The sequence below is a fragment of the Chlamydotis macqueenii genome, chromosome 12 (assembly GCF_036417535.1).
Source record: "Chlamydotis macqueenii isolate bChlMac1 chromosome 12, bChlMac1.mat, whole genome shotgun sequence".
Lineage (NCBI taxonomy): Eukaryota > Metazoa > Chordata > Aves > Otidiformes > Otididae > Chlamydotis > Chlamydotis macqueenii.
In genome coordinates this window covers 1,032,293-1,054,695 of record NC_141567.1, presented here as the reverse complement: position 1 = coordinate 1,054,695, position 22,403 = coordinate 1,032,293, and the positions used below count along the sequence as shown (strand labels likewise).

The 22,403-nt window shown below is 46.1% G+C and overlaps 2 protein-coding genes across 5 annotated transcripts in view; both read right to left on the bottom strand.

Moving 5' to 3' along the window:
* The window catches only part of LOC147599196 (uncharacterized), a 60,117-nt gene extending 58,732 nt beyond the window's left edge, over positions 1-1,385 (bottom strand). For all 4 annotated transcript variants that reach the window (XR_015259927.1, XR_015259924.1, XR_015259926.1 and 1 more), the window contains exon 1: positions 880-1,385. The gene's annotated coding sequence lies outside the window, so the exon portion shown is untranslated. The remainder of the gene's footprint in view (positions 1-879) is intronic.
* Positions 1,386-13,719: 12,334 nt separating this feature from the next.
* UACA (uveal autoantigen with coiled-coil domains and ankyrin repeats) overlaps positions 13,720-22,403 on the bottom strand; it is a 30,054-nt gene continuing 21,370 nt past the window's right edge. The window contains exons 15-19 of the mRNA XM_086757443.1: positions 21,671-21,723; positions 18,127-20,817; positions 17,323-17,475; positions 16,311-16,376; positions 13,720-15,593 (exon numbers count right to left, since the gene is read on the bottom strand). Coding sequence (XP_086613569.1) covers positions 15,522-15,593; positions 16,311-16,376; positions 17,323-17,475; positions 18,127-20,817; positions 21,671-21,723 — 3,035 coding nt within the window. The 3' untranslated portion in view covers positions 13,720-15,521. The remainder of the gene's footprint in view (positions 15,594-16,310; positions 16,377-17,322; positions 17,476-18,126; positions 20,818-21,670; positions 21,724-22,403) is intronic.

Here is a 22,403-nt window from a genome sequence, read left to right as displayed (position 1 = left end):
GGATGCAGCGATATGCTACAGAACAGCCTCTCCTATTAACGTGAGCATCACTCCGGTGAGACCATTCAGGGAAGCAAAAGAAAACCCATACGAGTTATGTACGAAAGGGGCAGCGCGGTGCTGAGAGATGTCAGCAGACAGCTCTCAGCGTTAGCCGGTCCCAGCTTCCATCACATGCAATGTTTCACAAGCCTCTCGCGTGTTTATCCTCCCAAGGCCCTGGAGAGGCCCAGCAGCGCTTTTATCTTCAGCACGCAGGCACAAAGCCGCAGCAAATGGGGATTTAGGGACCAAACCAAAACCTGCCTGCAGCGAGTCCAAAAAGCCCAGCGTCTCTCACAGCTTTTCAGCTTACCACGCAAAGTCCTTCCTGACGGGAGATCCAAGACTGCCCATGCAGATCTTTCTGCACAGGGTAGGTAAACATTTTCAGAGCTTGTGAGCTTAAGATGACTTCTCAGAGCCTTACGGGACTGCAGAGCTGACCCCACGCGCTCCTGGGCGCACGCCCAGCTCTCACCAGGGGTCAACAGAAGTGCTTGCCCGCAATGGTGTTCGTAAGTAAGGGCTGAAAGATGCCCCAGTGAGGTTCAAACGAGGAGGAAAGAACACTCTCAGATTGAGAGAGAGTGTAAAGCCTGAATTCCCCAAATCAAGACCACTCTATTCTCACATCCAAACTGAACAGGCCAAGGATTTGCACACTGCAGGAAGAAAACGTCCTGAGGAGCGCACACCCCCCATCACCCTCCCTTCGATCTCTCCACCAGCTCCATGTCCCATGGCCAAGCCTCCAGGCAAGACCTGGACCCCAGCGCACCACCACGTCCCGGGGAACCCCAGGCCCGCTCCACGCTCCCCTGGGCCTGGCAGCCTTACCTGCTCCATGGCAGACGCAGGGTTCAGCCTCCTACACGAGGAGGGGACGGGCTTTCCAGCGCTGGCCAGAAGCACGCGTCTGTCCCTCCACGAGCTGCCGTTTCACTCGCACCGGCGCCTGTCGCAGTCCCTGCTGACAAGCCACTTACCAGCAGTTATCAGGGTTTGGCTGGAGCTGGGGGGGTTTAATCCTTGCTCTTCGGAGAAGGAAACAGCTGTGATAGTTATGGGGAAGGAACTGTGGTGGAAAGCAGCCACTGGCAGAGGGATGAGGGATTCCAGAGGTCAGAAGTGCTAGGAAGCCTGGTTTGCTCGGGAGATGGGTGCAGTGAGGCCGGGCGGATCCAGGGCACCTGGCTCCTTGCCCGCCTCGCACCAGCGGCAAAACAGCCCAAGGATTCCCACCTCCACCGGGAAGCCCCGCTCCCCCGGCACCGAGCCAAACCCGCCGTGGAAGGCAGGGTTTTCACAGCGACTCAAGCAGGAGCCGGTGCAGGCTTCCATACCATGCGCCTGGGTGGGAATTCTTCCCCTCGCGCTTTGGCACGGCGCAGGCTGGCTTATGTCAGCTCCACAGCACCTCCCATACGGCAAAAACAAACAAGCAGGCAGGCTTCTGAAGAGCTTCTGGCTCCGATTTTATCACGGAATGTGCTGAAGATCTAACATTTCTAGGTCTGCTTTTCTGAACACCTGTAAGAGCTTCCTCAAGGATCCACTCCACATAGCTCAGTATGGAGGAGATTCCACGGGACCTGCACCGAGCCCTCCTGCCCAGCTGTCCCAGGCCTCCGGCACACGCCGCGGCTCCAGCAGCGTTGCAGTTGTTATTCTGACGCTGGATACCAGCCTGAGAAGAGGCAGAGCCCAAGTATGGAAATGGAAAAACGCCTTCATTCCACAGACTTTATCACCTCAGAGATTTCAAACGCAGCATTCCCAGCACAAGGAGAAATACCGCAGGGTTGGCATCATTCCTTCCCAAAGATTTTGCAAAATATACTTTTTTTTTTTCCTTCAGCAAAATCAAAGCCAAGCTCTGCAACAAATGATTAAAGGTTAACTAAGACTTCAAACAAGTATCATATGATGGGTCATTCTCCGAAGAATTATGGAACATAAACTAGGTTTCAGGTTTAATATCTGCATTTCATTACGGCCATGTCTGAAGGCGATGAGCAGAAAAACACAAGCTTTGTTACAGATGTGCAATTCGCTCTGGAAAGTCTTCGGAAAGAAAAATATCCCTGCACCTGTTAGGTGCAAAGTGCTAGCGATTTCTCAGCACTACGGGGCAAGTGTCCTGGGTTTAGGGCGAAATGAGCTGGAATCATTTTAGACTCCACTAGAATACACTGCCTTTCTATTCTACAGGAAACAAGGTCCCCTGGCTCAGGATGTGAGAAGGCAAACACAAACCAGGCTGGGAGGAAACTTCGGCGAGCGTGCTCGCCGCAGCCGGGTTTCTCCTCGAGAAGCTTTGCTCTGTTAGTTGCCTGTGTTTTCTAGAGGCCAAGAGGAAAGCAGCGCAGCCCGCGCTGGAAAGCAGCGTCTGCTTCCAGGCACATCCTTCTCACACTCCTCTCCATCCCTCACTGCAGCCTAATCGCAGCAGCCTTTTAATTAAAAGAGGAGGCTTGATGCACCTTTTTCCTATTGATCTGGAGTCAACAAGAACCCATAAACCAAAAAATTAAAATAATAATTTATAGCCTTTGGCCTGGCTGCCTGCTAGCTCTGTTTGCCATATTGTACACAATGGTTTCCTGCCTCTGCCAGTATATAAACTTGATACAAGAGCTCCAAAAAGGAAAAAAAAGAAAACCACCAAACCCCCCACACACAGCCCTATAAGGCTTCCTCCAGAAAGCAGCTCTGAGGATGGTTTTCAGCTCACCCTCCGTCTGATCTGGGGCCAACCCTGGGTTCCAACCATAACAGAAAACAGAAGAGATGAAAGGCCAAACCCCGCTTCTCTCCAGCCCCGGCCAGGTGTACAGCTGGCACCGGCAGCCTCCCAGGGCAACGTGTTCCAGTGAAGACATGTTAAAGCAATAAAAGGAAAATGAGTAACATGTGGCTAAAAACGTCTGTTCGTTTCACTGATTTTCTATAAATGAATTTTCCCAGGGCAGTGTTTGGGGTTTGTTTCACAGCACTCGGTTCCCCAGGCATCGCAGGGTTTCCAAGACAGTGCGATCCCTCGGAGGTCTGAAACGCCAGCGAGCATGTCTCTTGTAAACTAATAGCCTATTATTTACCACTGTGAGTGGCTCAAATAGCCGATTTAAAACCTTCAAATGACAAAAATTCCTTTGAGGCAGGATGCCAGAGTTGAGCAAACAATTTGTACGGTATGTTAAGTGTAGGGGAAGCCATCGCGCTCGTAACGAAGCCGCATCTTGTGTTTCCAATCAGGGCAGGCAGGACCAAATGCGTTATGGCAAGCTACTGAGCGAAACAGCAAACCACAGCGGGGCGGGAGGAAGAGCGGGGAAGCAAGGGTGGATTAAAATATTATTTTCTGCAGCTTGTTGAACAACATGACGTAGTTATTCCTCGTTACGGAGAGGATGGGTGCTTGCAAAGAGCACAGAGCCATCTGCTGCTTGTCAGGTTCCAAAGCAGATTACAGAACCTGGGTGTTTTGGTTATTTAAAAAAAGATAATAATTGCTTATTTCTGTTGCCCAGCCTATACAGCAATACCCACAGGTGACAGCATGGGAAGTACCGAGGTCAGCCCCCACGCAACACTCCAGAGCAAGTTTCACGGAACAGCTGACGTGACGGAGATAAGTGGGAAGCGGAACAGAACCCTGCGGAGAGCTTCCCTCCTGGCAGGTTGCGCGAGGGCTGGATTTAGGAGCGCTGATCCTCCAAAGGACCGCGGCAAGTCTCAGCCGTACTTCCAGAAGGCACCCCATGCCGTAACCCCATGGAGCTGCCTACCTCTGATGGAAAAGGCAGCAGAAAGAACCCATAAAAAAGGGAAGAGCAGGCATCAGACTGCTGCTAGCACACATGAGTCCTTCACAGATCAGTCTGAGGGCCAGGAGGAGGTAACAGAGAGAGGTTGTTTGGTGCATGCTCAGGACACCCAGGAGATGTTGAGTCACTGCCAGTGCCCAGGGAGAACAAAGTTTCCGAAGTTTGGAAGAGCCTCACCACCCAAAGAGCATCGGGCCGCTGCTCAGAAGCGCACACACAGGCAGTAAGCGTTGAGAACGCGGAGCAGCGCCTGCGCTGAAGGAGAACACTGGTGCAAGACCAAACAGGTACCAAGCTGGCCGTGAACCGGCTGAGGCCAAAAGCGACGAGCACTAGAGCCACACGCAGTAAGGCGCAGCAGAACAAGCTCTTCCTGAGGCACCTAACCCGCTCCTGCCGCAAGGGACATCACCGCGTGGCCGGGCGTGCCAAAACCCACGCCCCGGCGGCTGCCTGCTCGAGCTACCGGCAGCGCAAAGGCGCGAGGGACAGCTCCGGCAAGCGCCGCTCTCCTCAGCTCTCCCCACGCAGTTACCCACGCGGAGCACAGGGATGAAAGCTGCACGGGGAATGGGGTTGGGAAGCTTCACCAGAGCCTGAAAGAGTCCAGCGAGCAGAACCGGAGCCTTCAGCCTCCACATCCCCCCGCAGGATTCCCAGGGTTCGTGGGAGTTCAAATCCCGGTCCTGGGGAGCGTGTCAGAGCGTGCAGGGATCAGCTGGTAAGTACATCCACATGTTAAAAACCATGAGTAATCCCAGAGCACAAGGCTTCTGAGCAGCTCTGCTCCTGCCAAGGCAGTGCATGACTACCCCTTCCTTAATGAGACTTGATCCCATCGGGACAGGGCAAACAGTCTCTAAATTAGAATTAACTGCAGTATCTTGCCCTAAGCATAAGTATTCAGGAGTCCTTCTTCCCCTAAATCGCGTTTTAGAACTACTTATTTCTTTTAAAAGAATGCTTCTCCCACTTACTCTGCGCCTCTTTCTCTTCATGCCACACAACATTTCCATAGCAAATATGGGAAGAAGTGCCCACACAAGCACAGAGAAATGTCTCTTCACAACACCTTTTGACCAGCCCCACAGAATATGCCATGCAGCAGGCGTTCTTCTTCCTGCATAAATGCTTCTGCCTAACAGCGTTCATTTCCAGTCCGTTCATCCTGGATGCTGGTAGAAGTCAGGACACGTGCCACCTTGTTCTTTGTCCCATATTCATGTTCGGCAATTGATGATCAGCAGCTTTTTTTCCTTTCCACTTCCACAAACAGTATTAACATACAGCTTTCAGGTTTGTTTTGACGGCGCGATGCTTTGGGGTACCACGTTAGATTGGGGCTCAGCAGCAGCCCCGGCTGCAGGAACGACAGTCTGAGCCTGTCGCAGCGGAGCGCGGATGAGCCGCGGTGCTGCAGCCAAGCTGCAGCTGGCCCGCATCCAGGCTGGCACAGGGAACGGCGCGGGGCAGGGTGCTGTGTGGTTCTACACCCACCAGCTCCCCAGCACTGAGCCCCAGGGGATTCCATGTTCACATGTTCACATCAAACACTGGCCCACCTACAGAATGTATAACTGTCCTACTGTCCAGCTCCGGACTATTTGTGGTGCTCACTTCTCCTATGCCCCCAGAGCACATTCCCAGGATTTTGGGACAGTTAAGACAGTCACATACATACTCTGTCCTGACGCGGCAAGCCAGCTGGCATCAGGAACGCTTGTAGCCCAAGGAAAGCCCATCTGCAGCATTTTTAACCTCTCCTGGGCATCTTTACTTCAACAGAAAGACAAGAGCATGCCCTGCCTGAGATGGGAACCCACCAGATAAGTACATTCCTGGGTAAGTCTTCTGTACGCAGGTAAAGCCAGAACCCCCTCGCCAGTTTTCCCTCCCCCAGAACGCCCGTTACACAGCCTATGACTTGCCGTATCAGTGCAGAGTGAACGCCATCAGTTGGGAAAGTCAGCTGGCACAAAAACCTCGGAGCCGCAGGGCAGAACAGCGTCTCTGCCAGAGCCCACAGGCAGCAGCTCCGTCAGCGCACTGCAATGAAACGCATTTGAAACCCGCAGCAGAAAGTACGCATCTTTGAGACAAGTCTGGTAGGAGCCCTAACGCGACGGCAAGATGCCCTGCCTCTCCCACAACGGTCCAGCAGTCACTTGCTGAAATCACAGGTGTGCTAGCCAGGGTCTAGAGTCCCTTTGGTTCTTCATCTTGCCTAGAAAACTGTGCAGCCTCCTCTCCCTCCCCCAGTCTCCTCCTGGTCCCAGAAAGGATGCTGAGAAGCCAGCTGCCATTAGCAAAAGGAAGTCTTACCTGAACAACTACGTGGCCAAACCCAGACCTGCACAAGAGAAAAATCTTCTCCAAATCTCACCAGCTTCAAGAAGGGAACAGGAATAAGACAGCTTGCCACAGAACAGCTGGAGATGGACTACACTGGAGACCCTTTTCTAAGTGTTTTCATCACTTTCCAGCTGTGAGGTGCCTGATACAGGATGGAAACACGCCAGAAGCACGTAGCCCGCAAGTGCTGACCCAGTATGAACTCCCTGAGCCAGTTCAAACACATTCCAGAAGCGTTGGCACATCAACCTTGTCCTGGCAGGCTCTCTGCCCAACCAGGTAAAGCCAGGCTGAGGACACAGGTTATCTGACAGCAGAGAAGGGGTTACGGCAGAGCAGGAACCGTCTGCTACCCCCCAGCTGGCACCAAAACCACAGAGCCAGCAGGAGCTTGGGACTGCCTGTTCCAGCTGGCCTGACAAATGCGATGCCAGGATCACGCCTGAGGCAGACAAATCTGCAGTGCCAGGTGATCTGATGGCACACGGGCACGTCGTTAATGATCACCAACCCAGGCACAAACACCTGGAACGTGGCCCACAGCGCAAAGCTATTGCCACAAATTCCGCCTGATCCCAAGGGACATCGGTAACGTGCATGTGCGCCACTGAATGTGGAGCTCTGCCACAGAGCAAGGAGGCCGGAGCACGGCTACGTTTGAAAAGCCAAGCCCACGACCACGCACCCTGCACGCCGCAGCAGCCAGAACCCCGATCCTGGGGCACAGCAAAGCCCTTAGCGAGGCAGTGATTGCAATGTCCTTACCTCCGTGGCTGTCTGGGCAGGCTGGCACAGATTAAAACAGACACCTCCTAAGCAGACCCCCACATCGCTGCAGTGGGGTTCGCTTGTTGCCCTTTTTTTTTTTTTAAGGTCAACTCAATCAGAATAACTGAACACACCCTTAAAAAACCCCAGCAGATAGTCAGTGTTTTCAAAGGCACAAGAGCACTTTAGAAGCAGATTGGTTTATTTGTTCCATGTAATTTACTTTAAAATGCGTCCCCGGATTCCCCATGAATTGCATCCGAGATACTGCGAAGGTGACCTGGAAAGTTCTCAAATCATATGCTCCAGCAGATGCCAGAAGCAAACCACCCGCCAGTCAGAGCTTGGTGTGTGGATTCGGGGCACGGGGGCTGCGCTGGTGTATGTGCTGGGGGCGTTCAAATAATCTCACTTCGCCTTCCCAAGGTCACATTTCTGGCAGGGACAACAGCAACTGCCTGTAGACAGACTTCACTGCTTGTAGATGCTTCCTCTGAATCTCAAAGTGGAACAAGACAGACATCCAATCTGAAGCACCAATGATTTTAAAGCTCCATCCTTCCTCTGTCCCCACAGCCCTTAGCTTTAGAACAGCTCAGGACAATAAGTGGATTAAACACTCCTGTAACATCTGCAGAGAAGTTAACTCAGCTGAAGTTCTCCCACGCCGCATCCCACCTCTGTCCTCTCCCTCACCCCTCCAGCCCGACGCGCTGTAACGTCCCTTGTGTGGGCAGCACACAGCACCGCTCTGTCAGGTCTGGGCCACGGCATGGAGCGCCTCCTCCGCAACATGGAAAAGCTGTCGCTGCTGTCCCGACGCAGCCCTTTCTCAGGACACCAAGCTTTGGTCTGTCACAGCTGAGGAAGTCATTTCCCAACAGCACCTCCCATAGCAAAATTACAAACTCAGATGCTAAGAAACACGGTGAAAGCTCTCGTTCTGCAGATAGCAAGCTCTCTCAGCCATCAGGGCCCTTCTGAAGTTTCAGCCCTCCTGGGAAGGGCCAGCCCCGGCACTGCCAACGGCCAGGACCCCGCCACCAGCTCCCACAGCACCCTGCTCACGGCTGTCACAGGCCAGCAATCTCCTCCAGCGCAGGGAAAGGCAGGTCTGAGCAGCCAGCCTTCATCCTTTCCGCTGGGGCAAGCCTTTAAACACCACAGAGTGCAGCAAAGCCTCCCCCTCTTCAGGCCCATCCTCCTTCCCACCAGCAGCCCCCTCCCTGTGGGTAGGCAGGGGCACAACCGGGGAATCTCAAGGGCCCTCTCCACGGCACAGGGGAATGGTGCCATCCTCCTTCAGCTCTCTTTATATCCTCACTCAGAAGAGAGAAAAAAATAGCAAAAGACTGCCAGAATTCTTCAAAGCTGCCCAAATTAACCTATTTTAGTATTTCCCTCACTCTCCCCAGGTAAATCCGAAACCCTAGGAGAACTCTGTTGCCCTTTTTTCAGATCCTGCTCTCCCTCTACCCTAACCTCCTGCAAGTTTTTGCTTTTTACCCAACAACTCCCTCTTATCACACTGTGTCATCCTTAAATGCCCACTGATTTTCTCTACCTTTTAGCAACAGTAGGATGTGAGAGACTCAACTGCCTGAGGCTGGGAGGAGAGTCCTGGAACGGGGGTACTGTGTGCCTGCCTCGGATTTCTCGTAGGAAAACATGAACACCAGAGGTCCCGTGTGTTCCCAGTGCCTCACACCCACTCCCGGTACGCGTGGAAGATATCGACACAGCACCTCCAGAAAACCCCCTGACAGCTTGAGAGTGTCAGACTTCAGAGGCGAGACGCGCACACACAGTTGTCTCTCGTTTGGATTTACAGGCATTTGACAGCTCTGCTGAGCTTCAGATCACAGCTGCCAACAGGCCAGCGCTCCTAAAAGAAGACAAGGTCTTCTTCTAGGCAGACAACATGAATGTCACCATTTGAAAATCCAGGCCCCACTGCAGTCAATGCTGGAACTCCTAGCTCCCATGAGATCAGTATTTAGAGGTCTTGCACCTGTCACCTTCGCTTTAAATCTGCACTGCTGCAGCCAAACACTTCCCTTCACGATCCACTGCAGACGCTTCAAATCTGTCGATCCAACAACAAGCAATGGTTGTTCTGGATGCCTGGTTTCTGCAGGGGCACACAGGATCAGAGGGCAGCTCCCTCTCTATCAGCACGCTTTCTCCCTGCTGCATTTCAAGCTGTAATCCACTCTTCAGTCCCATCAGAAGGCACAGTAAACACACACTCTGCTGCAAGAAGCGGTGCGGGCGCGGGGCAGTTTGTGCCCCGCAGAGCTGCCGCTGTCAGAGAGGGGAGCTCTGTGCCTCCCCCGGCAGCGCAGCGCAGCCAGGAACACATCTCCAGGTACCTAACCTGCCAGCTCTGTGCCCCAGCCAAGCACACAGCGTGATGCAGACGGATTTGCTCCTTAGCTGTGTTCAGTGTGTGTCATATCAGCGTTAGAAAGTACTCACGCATACATCACTTCAGCATCCTCCTCTGAGCAGGAGCAGATATTGCGGAGTAATTGTCACTTCAGGTTTGAAGCATAAAAGGCAAGAGTGCACGTACTCCCCTGTCTTACTGGAAGAAATTGAAGACTTCGGTATTTCTTCATGTGCACCAGGTAAAACTCAGCCGAGAATCCCCATGTTTTTCCAGCTTTACCACACCAGTAGCAGTGCTGCATTTTCTCACCAGACGAGCAACGCTGTGTCCTGCCCCAAGAGAAGCAGGCTGCCGACTTCTTAAACACAACTTGACAGCTCTCTTGGTATCTCCTAACCCAAGCGCTACCAACAGAAATCTGCATCTTCGCAGGTTCACCTCAGCTGCGGCTGCACAGAGCAAGAAAAGTCCACCGCCTTTTAAATTCACTGAGCTAGCATTAAAACTTTTCCAAGTGTGACGTAACTCACAAGAGTCCACCCACAGACGGTGCTCTCCTCACTGTAGCCCTCAAGCCTCAAGGACAACGTTCTCTCTGGTTTTAGGCCATGCACTGTCAGCTTTAATCTCCTACCTCACCACCCGTTCTGCATTGCCAGGGTATTCCTGTAACAGCTCACCAGCTGGAACATATTCCAGTTTCATCATTTCAAGCCAGGCCCATAAATACTTAATGGGTATTTCTCAACCCATTTCTTTTAAAAACCTGTCCATTATTCTTGCTTGCAGCAAGTACTCCTTGGCTTCCTACACACACAAAAAATAACCCAGCTTTGGCTGTTTCCCTGAACCTCAAGCCACTTTCATGTCCTAGAAGGGTTTTTATTCTGGTATCCCACAACTAGCACATTATTTTCCTCCAAGTTTCTATCCTACTTTTTCCTAGTGAATCTCTCATTGACAAAAAGATCATCTACTTCACCTCTCCCACCCTTGCTTCCCTCAAAAAATCCCACGCTACTTCTTTCAAAGGTATTTGCCAGTTGGACTGCATCAGCGTGGTCCGAAGATCACCCTTTCTCATAGCTGTGATGTTTGCAGACAACTTTTTTTTAAAACCAAACGCACAAATATTCCTACCTATTGAAGACAGTCACTTGTCCAAGTCTGTGGTGACCAGGTCACACTACAACTTCACTTGACCTATACCCACCAGCTGTAAGTTTGCCCACTAGTACACGGGTCAGTATCTTACAAGACTACGCTCCAGCAAGTAGTGTGGCAAGACAAGACGCCAACTAGCAGTGTCGTTTGCCCTTCCTGTATAATTCGTGTACTACACCTGACCCTCAAGATGAGAGGAACCCTTAAAAAGATCCAGTCTTACTTGGAAACACTCCCATTCGATTACAAAGCTCTAACCTGATGCCCTGCTGAGAATTTTTAAAGTCTTCTCCACTGTATTCTAAAAGCATAAGCAAAAACCCCAATATTTAATGAAGTGTAAAACTAATTATTATGAAATAAAACTAGCTGCTCACAAAGTGGAAAACCATCACATTTTCATGTCCTAATTTCCTTTAAAATGTATTCCCTTCCCACCATCTAGCATACTTTGCAAATGTAAAAATAAATATTCTTCACAGCGGAGTGCTGGCTAGAAGACTGCGGGTCCAACAAGAAAAAGCTTCACAATTTAATGGCCCTTAAATGCTCAACATCTTTTTCACTTAATGTAAAATCCATCTGATCTAATAGCTGTGACTGAATTACATATATGTTTTTTCTATTAAAAGTTAATTTTCTGAGTTGGCAGAGCAATACAAGCATTCAATTTTAAAAAGCAGTAATCTCATAAGCTTTCCAGAATTCAGAGATATTTCCAAGTCAGCTACTCAACACAAAAAAAAAGTCACACATTCACTTGTAAAAGCGCTATTACATCATGGGAACCGCGTGCCAACCATCAATGGTAAGCTGCATGACCTTACTAACATTGCTTCACCGTTCCATGGAATGGATCACAGAATACCTCCCGAAGCACCCCTCAAACCTCTTGGACGTGTTGTGACATTTTTGTGACCTCCCACGTCCCCCTTCCATTTACCAGCAACGTTCGTCCATGAACACACAGGGAAAGGTTCCCTCGTGAGGCAGGGATAGCTCGTGCCTGATCATACCAAACACACGGACTCTCACTGCCACAGGAACTTCACTGATAGCGGACACAGCCAGATTTTATCTTCACCTCATGAGTCAACTGAGCCAAAAAACTCCCCAAACTTGTATGCAGCATTGCCAAGGGACTTGCTCCTTCAGTGTGAGCCTGGAGGCATCCCGTTTGTGCAGTATTTAAACCACCCACACCTACTAAAACTCAAAACATCACCCTTACTTTCTTGCACACTATGCTTTTATAGTATCATCAATATCAAGGTAGCAAAAGAGTCTGAGCTACCATGTATAGCATGAAATATCAAATTATAGTGTTCCCAACGAAATTCAGATTCAGTTTCTCACTTCTATGGCATTCCTTATCGTGCATTTATTTCTAAGGTAGGACTTTCTTCCCTGGTAAGTACTTGAAAGTCTGGGTAGGACTTTCCTCCCGAGTACAGTTCTGCTGTTAAGAACAGTGTTACGCAAAAGGCAAAGCAACCACAATCAAAACTCCCCCACTGCCTACTGCCACCAAGCTGGCAAAAGCTCTGTGGCACTGCTCGTCCAAGGGGAATCCACTTTCTGAGGTGCAAATGAAGTATTACTACAGAAGAAAGTGGCCACTTCTCAACTTCATTATCTCCTTTTTAGTATTGTATCAACAGAAGATAGAGCATGAAGGAAGTATTTTTAAAAATAAAAACCAAAACCAGAAAACAGCCACACAGCTTCCCAACCCCACCTACCCGCATTTCAGAGAAAAATGGTCATTTTAATTATTCCTTAAAAAAAAAATGTACTGCAACAGATGAAGCCAGTAATTGTAGTCATGCTTCAAGCAACATGACATTGGGTTGAAGTTGCAAAAGTGATCCTGAAGTCATTTAACATAACGAGAAACCTCAGACCTACACCACTTTAACCCACCTGCGGAACAGCAGTTACCACAGCCAAGTCTCAGCACAAGTGCAAACCTCAAGGGTGCAACCTCAGCACTTCCAGGTGTCTGTCCTGGTACGGGTCAAGGAGGGGCCCAACAGCGAGTATTCTCACCTAGCAGCTTCCTTTTGGACTGTTTCAAGCTGGTGTTTAAGTGGCATGTTAATCTTCCCTGCCACTGCCCCCTCCCCCTTAAAACTAAGATGGCAAAAGTAAAATACTGCAACAGACAAATTATTTGTCTACTAAAAAATAAAAGAGGATGTAAATATAATCAAAAAAGGCTTTAAATAATTAGCTTCATTCTATAGAAGGAACGTGGTTGGAGATCTAAATACCCACATAGTACACCTGAGAATACATAAAGCTATCAGAAAGCCATCAGTGAAAAGCACTTCACAACACCCAGCAGACTAGCTGCCTCAGGAAAGGCGACAGAACGTATCTGCTGGCAGAGGGAAGCTTTAGACATATCAAACCTCAAAACAGTTCTACTGAAGTGCCAGATCCTCTTCAGAAAAAACTTCAAATGTATAGATGAAGTCACACACTTTGTCTTTTTTAAGGTGAAATTAGAGATTTACAAGAACCCTAAAGAGAGCTTCCGCTTACTAACTCAGAATAGAAGCAGTTCTTTCAAAGACCCAAGGAAGAAACCATCGCTCCGCTCATTGTTTAAATACAGTGAAGTGTCACTTCCACTGTCCACACCTTAACAACCTTACTCATTTTCATGTCCCACTGGCTGGATGAGACAATCCAAATAACCAAAAATTAAATAAGCTAATGGTGAAATTAGAGATCCCTTCACTTTCAAGTCACACCAAAGGAACGGATTTTGGTATTATTATTCTGCAAAGATTGCTCAGCATGAAACCAGGCAGCAGCATAAGCTATTTAGTGAACACGCTTCCACTAACAGTGGTACTTCCACATCACCGGCTCACCCCCAAACCCAGGGACTGACACAGACCGCTTGCCCTGTTTGGTACAGAAACAGCACTGGTTTACTCTGAAGAACTAACTGGCACAAGCTTGGAGTCTCAATGCCGCCAAAATTTTACCCACCATAAACTCTGGGAAAAGACAGGAAAACCCAATAATTCCAGCGGACACCTAAAAACCAATGCGTTACCTGGTATTCGAGAGCATTCCAGTGAGCTCAGCACCCTTCACTACCCAGACTGTTTTGCCAAACTATTTCAATTTCTTTACCTTTTACAGAATTGACCACTACAATAAAAAGAAGAAAACATTTTATTGATAATATAGTATGGGAGAAATTTAGGAAAACATACATAAAGCTCCCTCAATAAGGAAACATAATATCAAAATATGCCAGAATTAGTATATCAAAACAAATTCTCTCTAACAAGAGTTTCAAGTAATGCAATTATAAAAGAATTTGGCTAAAAAGTAACGTATATATACTGAGATGTTTTCTGTAATAGTCCTCTATGAAATTAAAGGAAAGCAGCAGTAGATCTGTTTAACTACAGACACATATTTAGTAAATATATTAAGTGTATTTATATAATAAAAACTGCCCTGCACATTCATCGCTATGTCTGTATCCTCCTCTATGTGGCACTTCAATTCTCTAAGACTGCCCAAAAAGGGACAAAAAAGGAAACAAACATAATACTACTAAAAAAAAAAAAAAAAAAAAGAGACCTAAGTCTGTGAGGTACAGCTTGTAGCAAAGCCCAGTTAATGCAAAGCAAAAGAACTCTGCACTCTGACTCAAGTCCTTATCTTCCAGGAAGATGGAAGAGGAAGTTTGTCTTTCCCGCATCAGGATGCCAGATTCCCACTTGCTAGTTGTAAGCAAATGCCTCCAGCCAAGCAGACTGAAGTTCACATGGCTGCTGACACACTTACACTGTTTGCTCTATTAAAACAGCCACACACGTTATCAGGCTCGTTTTTCAATTACTTCCTTTGAATAGTCTCAAATTTCATGTTTTCTTCCATAAAACTTACTTAGGGGAACATCATTCTTCAGTTAAAAATGAAGCCCTGTCTTGTTAGCAGGCTGATTCCAAGCAAATAAAAACTCTCATTTCGCTAATCCTTACTATTTGCATCTTTCCCCATAAATAAGATTATAGTACAGAATTTACAGTTAAGAGGAAAATACCCTAAACGTCCATGAGATAGTGTTTGAAAATCCAACACCTGAAGCATCCAGTGTGCAGCTGAGTGAGCTGCTCCGTCTGCACTCATATTAGGCCCAACAAAGAATGAAGTTACACAGGACTATTGCATCTAGACCAAAACGCTGCTCTACAAACCATGACACTCCAGTCCCATACTTTAGCCTACAGTAATCAACATTACAAAGCATTCATGAAAAACCTTGGGAGAATGGGAGACAAACATAAAAGTTAGTGTTTTGACAGAAAACCTGATTTTTAAGTCTTGCAAAAAGCAAAGGCACTACTACATCTTAAGTTTATATTTAAATATAAAGTCCATAACTTGGCCAGCCAAGTTACACCAGAGACCTAAATATCTTCCATGCACCTTTGCAGCTGACTTACCAAGCAGGCCGTAGTACGTCTTGATCAGCTTACGTGACAAAAGAGCCACTTTCTCTTAATCATTAAAGGAGATATACAGCTACAATACTTAGCCAAGCTCATTTGAGGATAGTTTATTTTTAACCATACCATGAGAGTTTAAGTTAGAGGATAAACCAGAGTTTCTGGGTATAGGCCTTCACTTAAAAAGTGGTCAATCAGACATTAAAATAATTTACCTACTATGTCATCATTTTGACAGCTGGTATACTAGTTTTGAAAGATGTTCTACATCTTTTATTAATCTCATGAAAGAAATGTCAGATCTGAAACTTTGTAGCCCTATTTTACTGTTTTATAAGAGGAAAATATTTCAGCTTTTTAAGTTGTTTCACATGTGGAGGCTCTAATTGTAGCTATATTATCATAATTACACAAATCTCACAAAGGTTATCGCTACCGTAATCACAGCACTCCTACAAGCCGCAGCAGCCTTCCAGAGCAACGGCACTAAGCACGTCAGCACACAAGTCCCTGTCTCATCCGAATGATCTGGAGTAAAGCAGCCTGGACATCTTCATCCATGTGACCCTAGAGCAAGCAAACAGTTAAAAGAAATTTAAAACCCCATAAAGTGTCAATCATCCATCACTAACATTAGGAGATTCTTCAAAGTTACTCAAAAGTCTTAACTCATTGCTGTATTTTCACCACTCTCAGAAAATCTGAAATACTTTAGGAATCCTGTTATTTTTCCCTCGTGAAAGAAAGGTCGGCCTCTGACACAGCAGTTTCCTTTATGACAACACGATGTGGGAAAAATTACTGTTCCTGTCCTCTGGACCCCACAGCCTGCTGCTGGAGCAGTGGTCCCTCTTTTGTGCGCTTCAGTATCTGAAGTCGTAAGACTCTAATGAATTGATCAGCTCTTTGTTCAGTGAGAGCCACTGGGTAAGCTTGCATTGTTTCCAACTTCTACTTGACTTTTCTCCAGCATTACCTGGGATGGTGCAGAATTAATAACATGCTCACATCACCAGACAGCATCACCCTTCAAAGCAGGTTACTGTTCGATAGTTACACGTAGACAAATGGCAATAAGATGGCACAGTGAGACTACAGCTGCGGTATGTGCCTCCTTTTTTGTTGATCAGTCCATTTAAATTAAAACTCTCAACATAAAAACAGGCACTTGATGCTGGTTTCAGGTTTATTTGAGGTTTTCCAGTATGGCAGTTAGAAACGTGTCTCAAGGATCTCTACACGGAGATGACAGAGTAAAACAATCCAAACTTGGGACTATCATACCTGTACAGCACTAAGAAGATGCGTCCGATAAACTGAAACTACCTCTTGATGTTGCCTTTTAGCATCCTATAAAAAGAAGATAGAAAGAGGAGGTGAAGGCAAATTTTTAAACATCTACTCTTGCCTATTTTCAACTTTATGGCTTGGTTTTGTGCATTCATAGACTAGCCAAAGCAGAATTTCAAGGTCAAAGTTAGCTATATCCCCTCTATTAACTGCTTCACTGTTTTTATCGCCCACTTGCAGCAAAGCAATTTTGCTGAAAGGCTATCAGAGACAGGCTGATCTAGTGTTAGCCCGGGTGCCGAGACGAAAGACTCATTTCATCAACAGCATTAGCTACTTGTTTAGAAACCACCCGATTTAAGAACACTTTGCCTTATAAGGGTCAACCCTGCAAACACTATTAGAGATGCATCCTACCTCTGTACAGATTTACAGATAACTTTGCTCACATACATAGCTTTAATTAGGAGCTTTATTGAGTCAAAGGGGCCACAAACATCTCTGCGCACAAAATCGGACCACTTACCATGAAGTACTCCCCTTAATGATAAGCAATACACTTCACAACGTTTGCAGACAAGAGAACAAAGTCAAGTCCATTAAGAAAGGAGCACCTCTCTTTCTTTCAGAGTGAGAAAATACATGGCTGGTGGGGTTTGTTCTCCCTCCCCAAGAAAATAACAATGTGGAACTTGCATACAGAAACGGTCTTGACATGAACTATAGCAGCGTATCTTGTAAGCACAATAAATTGTGTACTTTTTATCTGGAAGAGTTCCCAAATGCTGCAACTCTAATGTGCAGAAGGAAACGGACAAGTTTACAGAGAAGCAAGTAGCCAGGGAAAAGAAAAAAAACCAACCATATTAATGAATACTCTGCTTTTGAAGCCTAAGCCTACAGTCAACTCCAGTGCTCCAGTGGCCACATACATATTTCCTTGTTTATACAAGAAACCGTAAGCAGTGCTACCGCATTCCAGTCACCACCCAGCATCATTACTTACAGCTAGCTGCTGCTGTAGTGTTTTCACTTGGTTCTGGAGCACTTCAACCTGCTGGTTCTGTCTCTTGGAGGGAATCCCCGTGGTGTATGTAAGCTGAGACAAGCCATTAAGGGCTTGTTTTAATCGCTCTACATCGTTAAGCAGCTCTGTTATCTTTAAAAAAAAAGCACACAAAAACATCATTTAAGGACCTCTCACTTACTGAAAGCGAATGTTCTTTAACATTTTTAAAGTCTGATGAAGGTCAGCCAGCACTGAAGGCTCTTTGCCCCGGCTTGGCATCACACTGGCTAAGAGACTTCTCAAAGACAGAGGACTTATCTCCATGACATGTTATCATGGGTTCACATTCTGCTTTCTGCCATTGAAACCTGTAAGGTGTGGAGGTACGGATCCTGGGGGTAGTCAGCGACAGAAATGACTTGTGCTCTAAAGGTATTCTGGGGTCTAATTTCTAAAAAGGACAAAACACTCAGAAGGCGAGCCAGAGAAGCTAAACAAATACAGCTCCAATGGGAGAAGGAGCTTACACTCCAGAAGTCTGAAACTCAGCTTGGAAGTTTTAATAAAGCTTAAACACTACATATGATGTCTGAAACAGAAGGAATTAAAAAAAAAAAACCACAAAAAAAAACCACCTTAGTATAATGCCACCAAAACCAAGACTTCGTCTTAGCAGGCTTGGGCCAGTTCTGGGTACCTAACGTAGAAAAGTCGTGCTTGAATAGCTGCGTAGCTCTATTTGAAGCCTAGGTCCTTACCGCTAAACCGAAAACGTCAAGAGCACCAACTGCTGCGTCCTACCTTGTTATCCTTGGCTTCCACCTGCTTTGCAGATTCCTGTATTCTCTTCTGCAAGTCCATAATTGTGGTCAATGATTTATCACACCTTTCTTTCTGGTCTTTGATTTCCTGCTCAATACTGCAGCTCCGTAACTGAAGCAACTCCTTCTCATCTTTTAAAGAAAGCTCGCTCTTCTTAGCTTGCAAAGCCTCCTCACATGCTTCCTCGTACTTTTTATTCATATTCGACAAGTTCTCAGCCATGCTATCAATCTGGGCCTCCAGCACGCTCTTCATGGATCTGTACTCTGACATGTCAATCACTTCTCTGTTCTCCAGGCCTGCTAAAGCTTGCTGAGTAAGCTGAGCCTCAGACTGCAACTTCAAGATTTCCTTGGTTTTAACTTGGTTTTCTTCTTCCTTTTCTCTCAAGCTGTTTTTGGTTGCTACTATTTCTTGTTCTAGCGTTTCCTTCATCTGTGTATATTCTACCAGAGGTATTGAAGATTGTTTTAGAACTGACAATTCCTGCTGTAGCTCTCCTACCTTTAGTGTTTCTTTGTCGTAACATTCCTTCCTACTTTGGAGGGCTTCCTTCAGATCCTCTATAGTGTGACCAAGAGCCTTCTTCAAGGCTTCGATTTGTTCTACTGAAAGATGCTGAGCCTGCAGAGCTACGGGCTGCTTGGCACTCTCTTGCAGCCCATCTTTCCCTTCTTTTTCACCCGTGTATTTCTGCAGCAGTTCCCTCAATTGCTTATTCAACTCCTCCATTTTGCTTGCAAACATTTTTTCCATTTCACGGGATTTCTCAGCAAGGATATAGTTCTGCTGCAAGTCGTTTTGGATGGACAAAACACCATTTTTGAGCTTTTCATTCTCCTCTTTACACTTCTTATTTTCCTCCTCACTTTCTCTGCACTTCTGCACCTGTTCCTGCAACTGTGCTTTCAGTTCTTTCACCGTGGCTTCAAAGCTTTGTTCTCTGTCTTCAAAGGAGGCGACGGGGGCATATTTTGACTTAATACATTCCTGAATTGTGTCAAGCTCCTTCTTTTGGGCTTCAATTTCCACATGCAACTGTAAAATTTCTTCTTGGCCCCTCTTATATTCAGCCATAATTGCAGCATTGTTCTCCTGAAGTTCTTGCATGCTTTTATTTAAATTAGCCACTGAAGTTTCATGATCTTTTAAACTCATATACTCGGTTTGTAATTGATTCTGTAAGAGTTTCACCTTATTTTTCAAAGTTCCATTTTCTTCATTCACCCGCATGAGTTCTTGCTTTCTCTCCTCAGTTTTTTCCTTCAGCTCTGACAGCTCCCGATTAGCCTTTTCCAGTGTGTTATTCAAGACGGTTTTAATCTCTTCATGCGTTGTAGCCAGCACGTACTGATCCCTGAGAGTCTCTCTTACGACTGCGTTTTCAGAAGCTAGTTTGCACACTTTTGCTTGCTCATCATCATATTTTTTCTGAAGCTCAGCAAGCTGCTTTTCAAGTTCAATGCCATTAGATTTTAAAGCTTCCACTTCTTTTTTGTGCTGCTCTGGAGACAGGTACACAGCTTGGAAGTGGCTGACACTCTCACTTAAATTGTTCTTCTCTGCCAGTAACTTTTCAGCTTCTGCTTTGCTTTCATTGTACTTTTTTGTTACTTCAAAAAGCTTTTTGGTCAGGTCACCAACAGTCAGATCATTTGTTTTCTTCAATTCTTCGTGAATTTTTAAAGGCACATTCTGGCTTTTAATTTCAGTTTTTAGCACTTGGATTTGCTGCTTAAGCATCTTGTTGTCAATCTGCAGTCTTTCAAGTTCCTTCTGCAGAGTCTGATTCTTCTGTGACAATTCAGAAATTGTCTTCTCCAGTTCCTCATTTTTTTTCTCAAACCCACTCCTCATTTGTTCGTGGTCTTCTGGCCTTACGTGCTGAGCAAACTTAGCTTTCTGACTCTCAGACTCCCTCTTTAAAAGCAAGATCTCTGCCTGCAGCTTTTTATGCTCTCCTTCCATCTCTGCTAACTTCCTTGCTTTCTCATTCACTTCAGTTGATAACAAACTCTTCATGTTCTCAAATTTCTCTAAAGTTACAGAGTGGGCTAACTTTGCTGCTGTTTCTTTGAGCTGCCCTTCTAACTCCATGACATTTCTTCCCCTTTTATCTCGCTCCATCTCCAACTTAACAAGTTCCTTCTGCAACCTTTTGTTTTCCTCCACTAGCCTTCCTTCATCTCTCTTAAATTCCGCCACCAGTAATTCATTCTGCTTAATCTGGTTCCTTAGTTTTCCCACTTCAGCAGAGGCTCCTTCATACTTCGTTTTCATTTCTTTCAACTGATCCTTCAGCTCCTCTGTTAGCTTACTGTTTCCCAAAGCAGCTTCATTAGTCAGGTGATCTTTCAGAGCAAGAAAGTGGGTCTGCATTTGCTTAACTTTGCCTTCAGAGTCAAACATTCTTTTCTGTACATCTTTTAAAGCATCCTCCAGCTGTTTTATCTGTCCATCAGATTCCACCTTGGTTCTTTCGCACTCTGATGCCAAAGCTTTACATTCAGATACCTTGTGAGACAGTTCTCTCTGCAATTTGCTAATTTCTTCTTTCGCTGCGCTATAGCAGGTCCTCATGTTGTCAAGTTCTTTCTTTAAAGCCTCCTTCTCTGAACTGGATGACTGGTTAGGCATGGAGAGCTCCAGGGGTCTGAGCATAGACCTAGACTGAAGATAAATTGGCACAAAAATGGGTACGTGTTTAAAAGTTGGATTTTTTTTTTTTTTGCTGGTTGGCTTTTTGTGCCTATGCATCTCCTCTTTTTTTTTCTATCCTCCCTTTTTTTTTTTAAAAGAGAATCACATATAAACCCAACTTAAACTTCAACGTAGAATAAAAAAATCCTAAGACCATGGGGATAACCATGTAAAACACGGCCGAAGAGATTGAATTTTTCAGTGTTACCAGCAGAACATACAAAATACATCTATGAGTGAAATCCAGCAATAAAGTATAGGACATACAGATTTATTTCTAGCCACTCACTCACTTCTGGAATCATTACAGCTGAAATATTGAAGCGTAAGAACACTTCGGCAGTTAGGGCCAGCCCCTGTCATATATGACTCACTGTAAGGGTCTGACGGACTTTGTTTCTAATCGAATTGTGGCTTTAAAAGGTAGCTAGCTATCAGCAAACAAAACTGGCAAGAAATTATTGTATAGCTGGCAGGAAAATAAAGTCTTCTAAATTTTAGCTGAATGTAAAGTAGAAAAAAATTACAGAGATGACAAACCAACTGCAGTTTATGCCGACTGTGGGTGCAGTAGTCTGCTGCTCCAGTTTTAAGAATGCTCCTTACAGACCACTCAGCATCCAACGATTTCACAGTATCTAAACTTATGTCACACATGCAACTCTAGAGGGCACCAGCAGTTAAAAATAACCACAGCAAAGCAAGCATCACTGGCAGTTTTGTATTCAGAAGCAAGGTTTAATATATGTATGTTTACAAGCATATTTAGCTTGCCCAAGCATAACTATCTTAGAATTCTCTCAAGTGGCAAAATATTTATTACCTGTGATTCCACACCAAACACTTGGCCTTGCTTAAGTAGCAAGTCATCTTTTCCTAGATTTCCAAATTAAAAAAAAAACAACCAACATTTAGTCTCTGTTTAAAAACAGTAACACATAATCACAAGAACTATGGTTTCCCTTCCTAATTTTATTCTGCTCAGTGGGACTGTGCTAGGCTGCAGGGCGGTGTTTAAGTACTTGGTATTAAAACAACAACAAAAAACAACAACAAAAAAAAACCCACCAACTACTATACCAAGCTAGGTATTGTTCTGCAGAACAGTCATGAAAGCCACCTTGAGCTAGGTGCATGTCTGCACATGAACAGCAGGATGTGAAAGGCTTCAGTTTCTGGAAATGGAATCATAAGCTGAGGTCCTGCGTTTAGAGCCGCTTTCAAACCTGCCTACGCTCAAGCCTTCACGATGAGCAGTTTTCTTGTCATGAGCTGGACATAAGAGCTGTTCAAAATACGAAGCATGGAAGACTCAATTTGGAGCACAGCTCTTGCCCAGCTTGTTTTTCGAAGGCGTAGCAGAGTCACAATGCACATTTCACAAGGTCGGTCACTTGTGAGCAAGACTGATCACTGGTGTCCTAGCACTCGGGCACAAACGGAACAGGGGCCAGCTGATCGCGTTCTCAGGTTTGAAGTGTGGACACACACATCATACCTGTTGGTCTTAACTACAGCCCAAAGGAAGACATGACAGAAAAACCACCCTTTGTCTA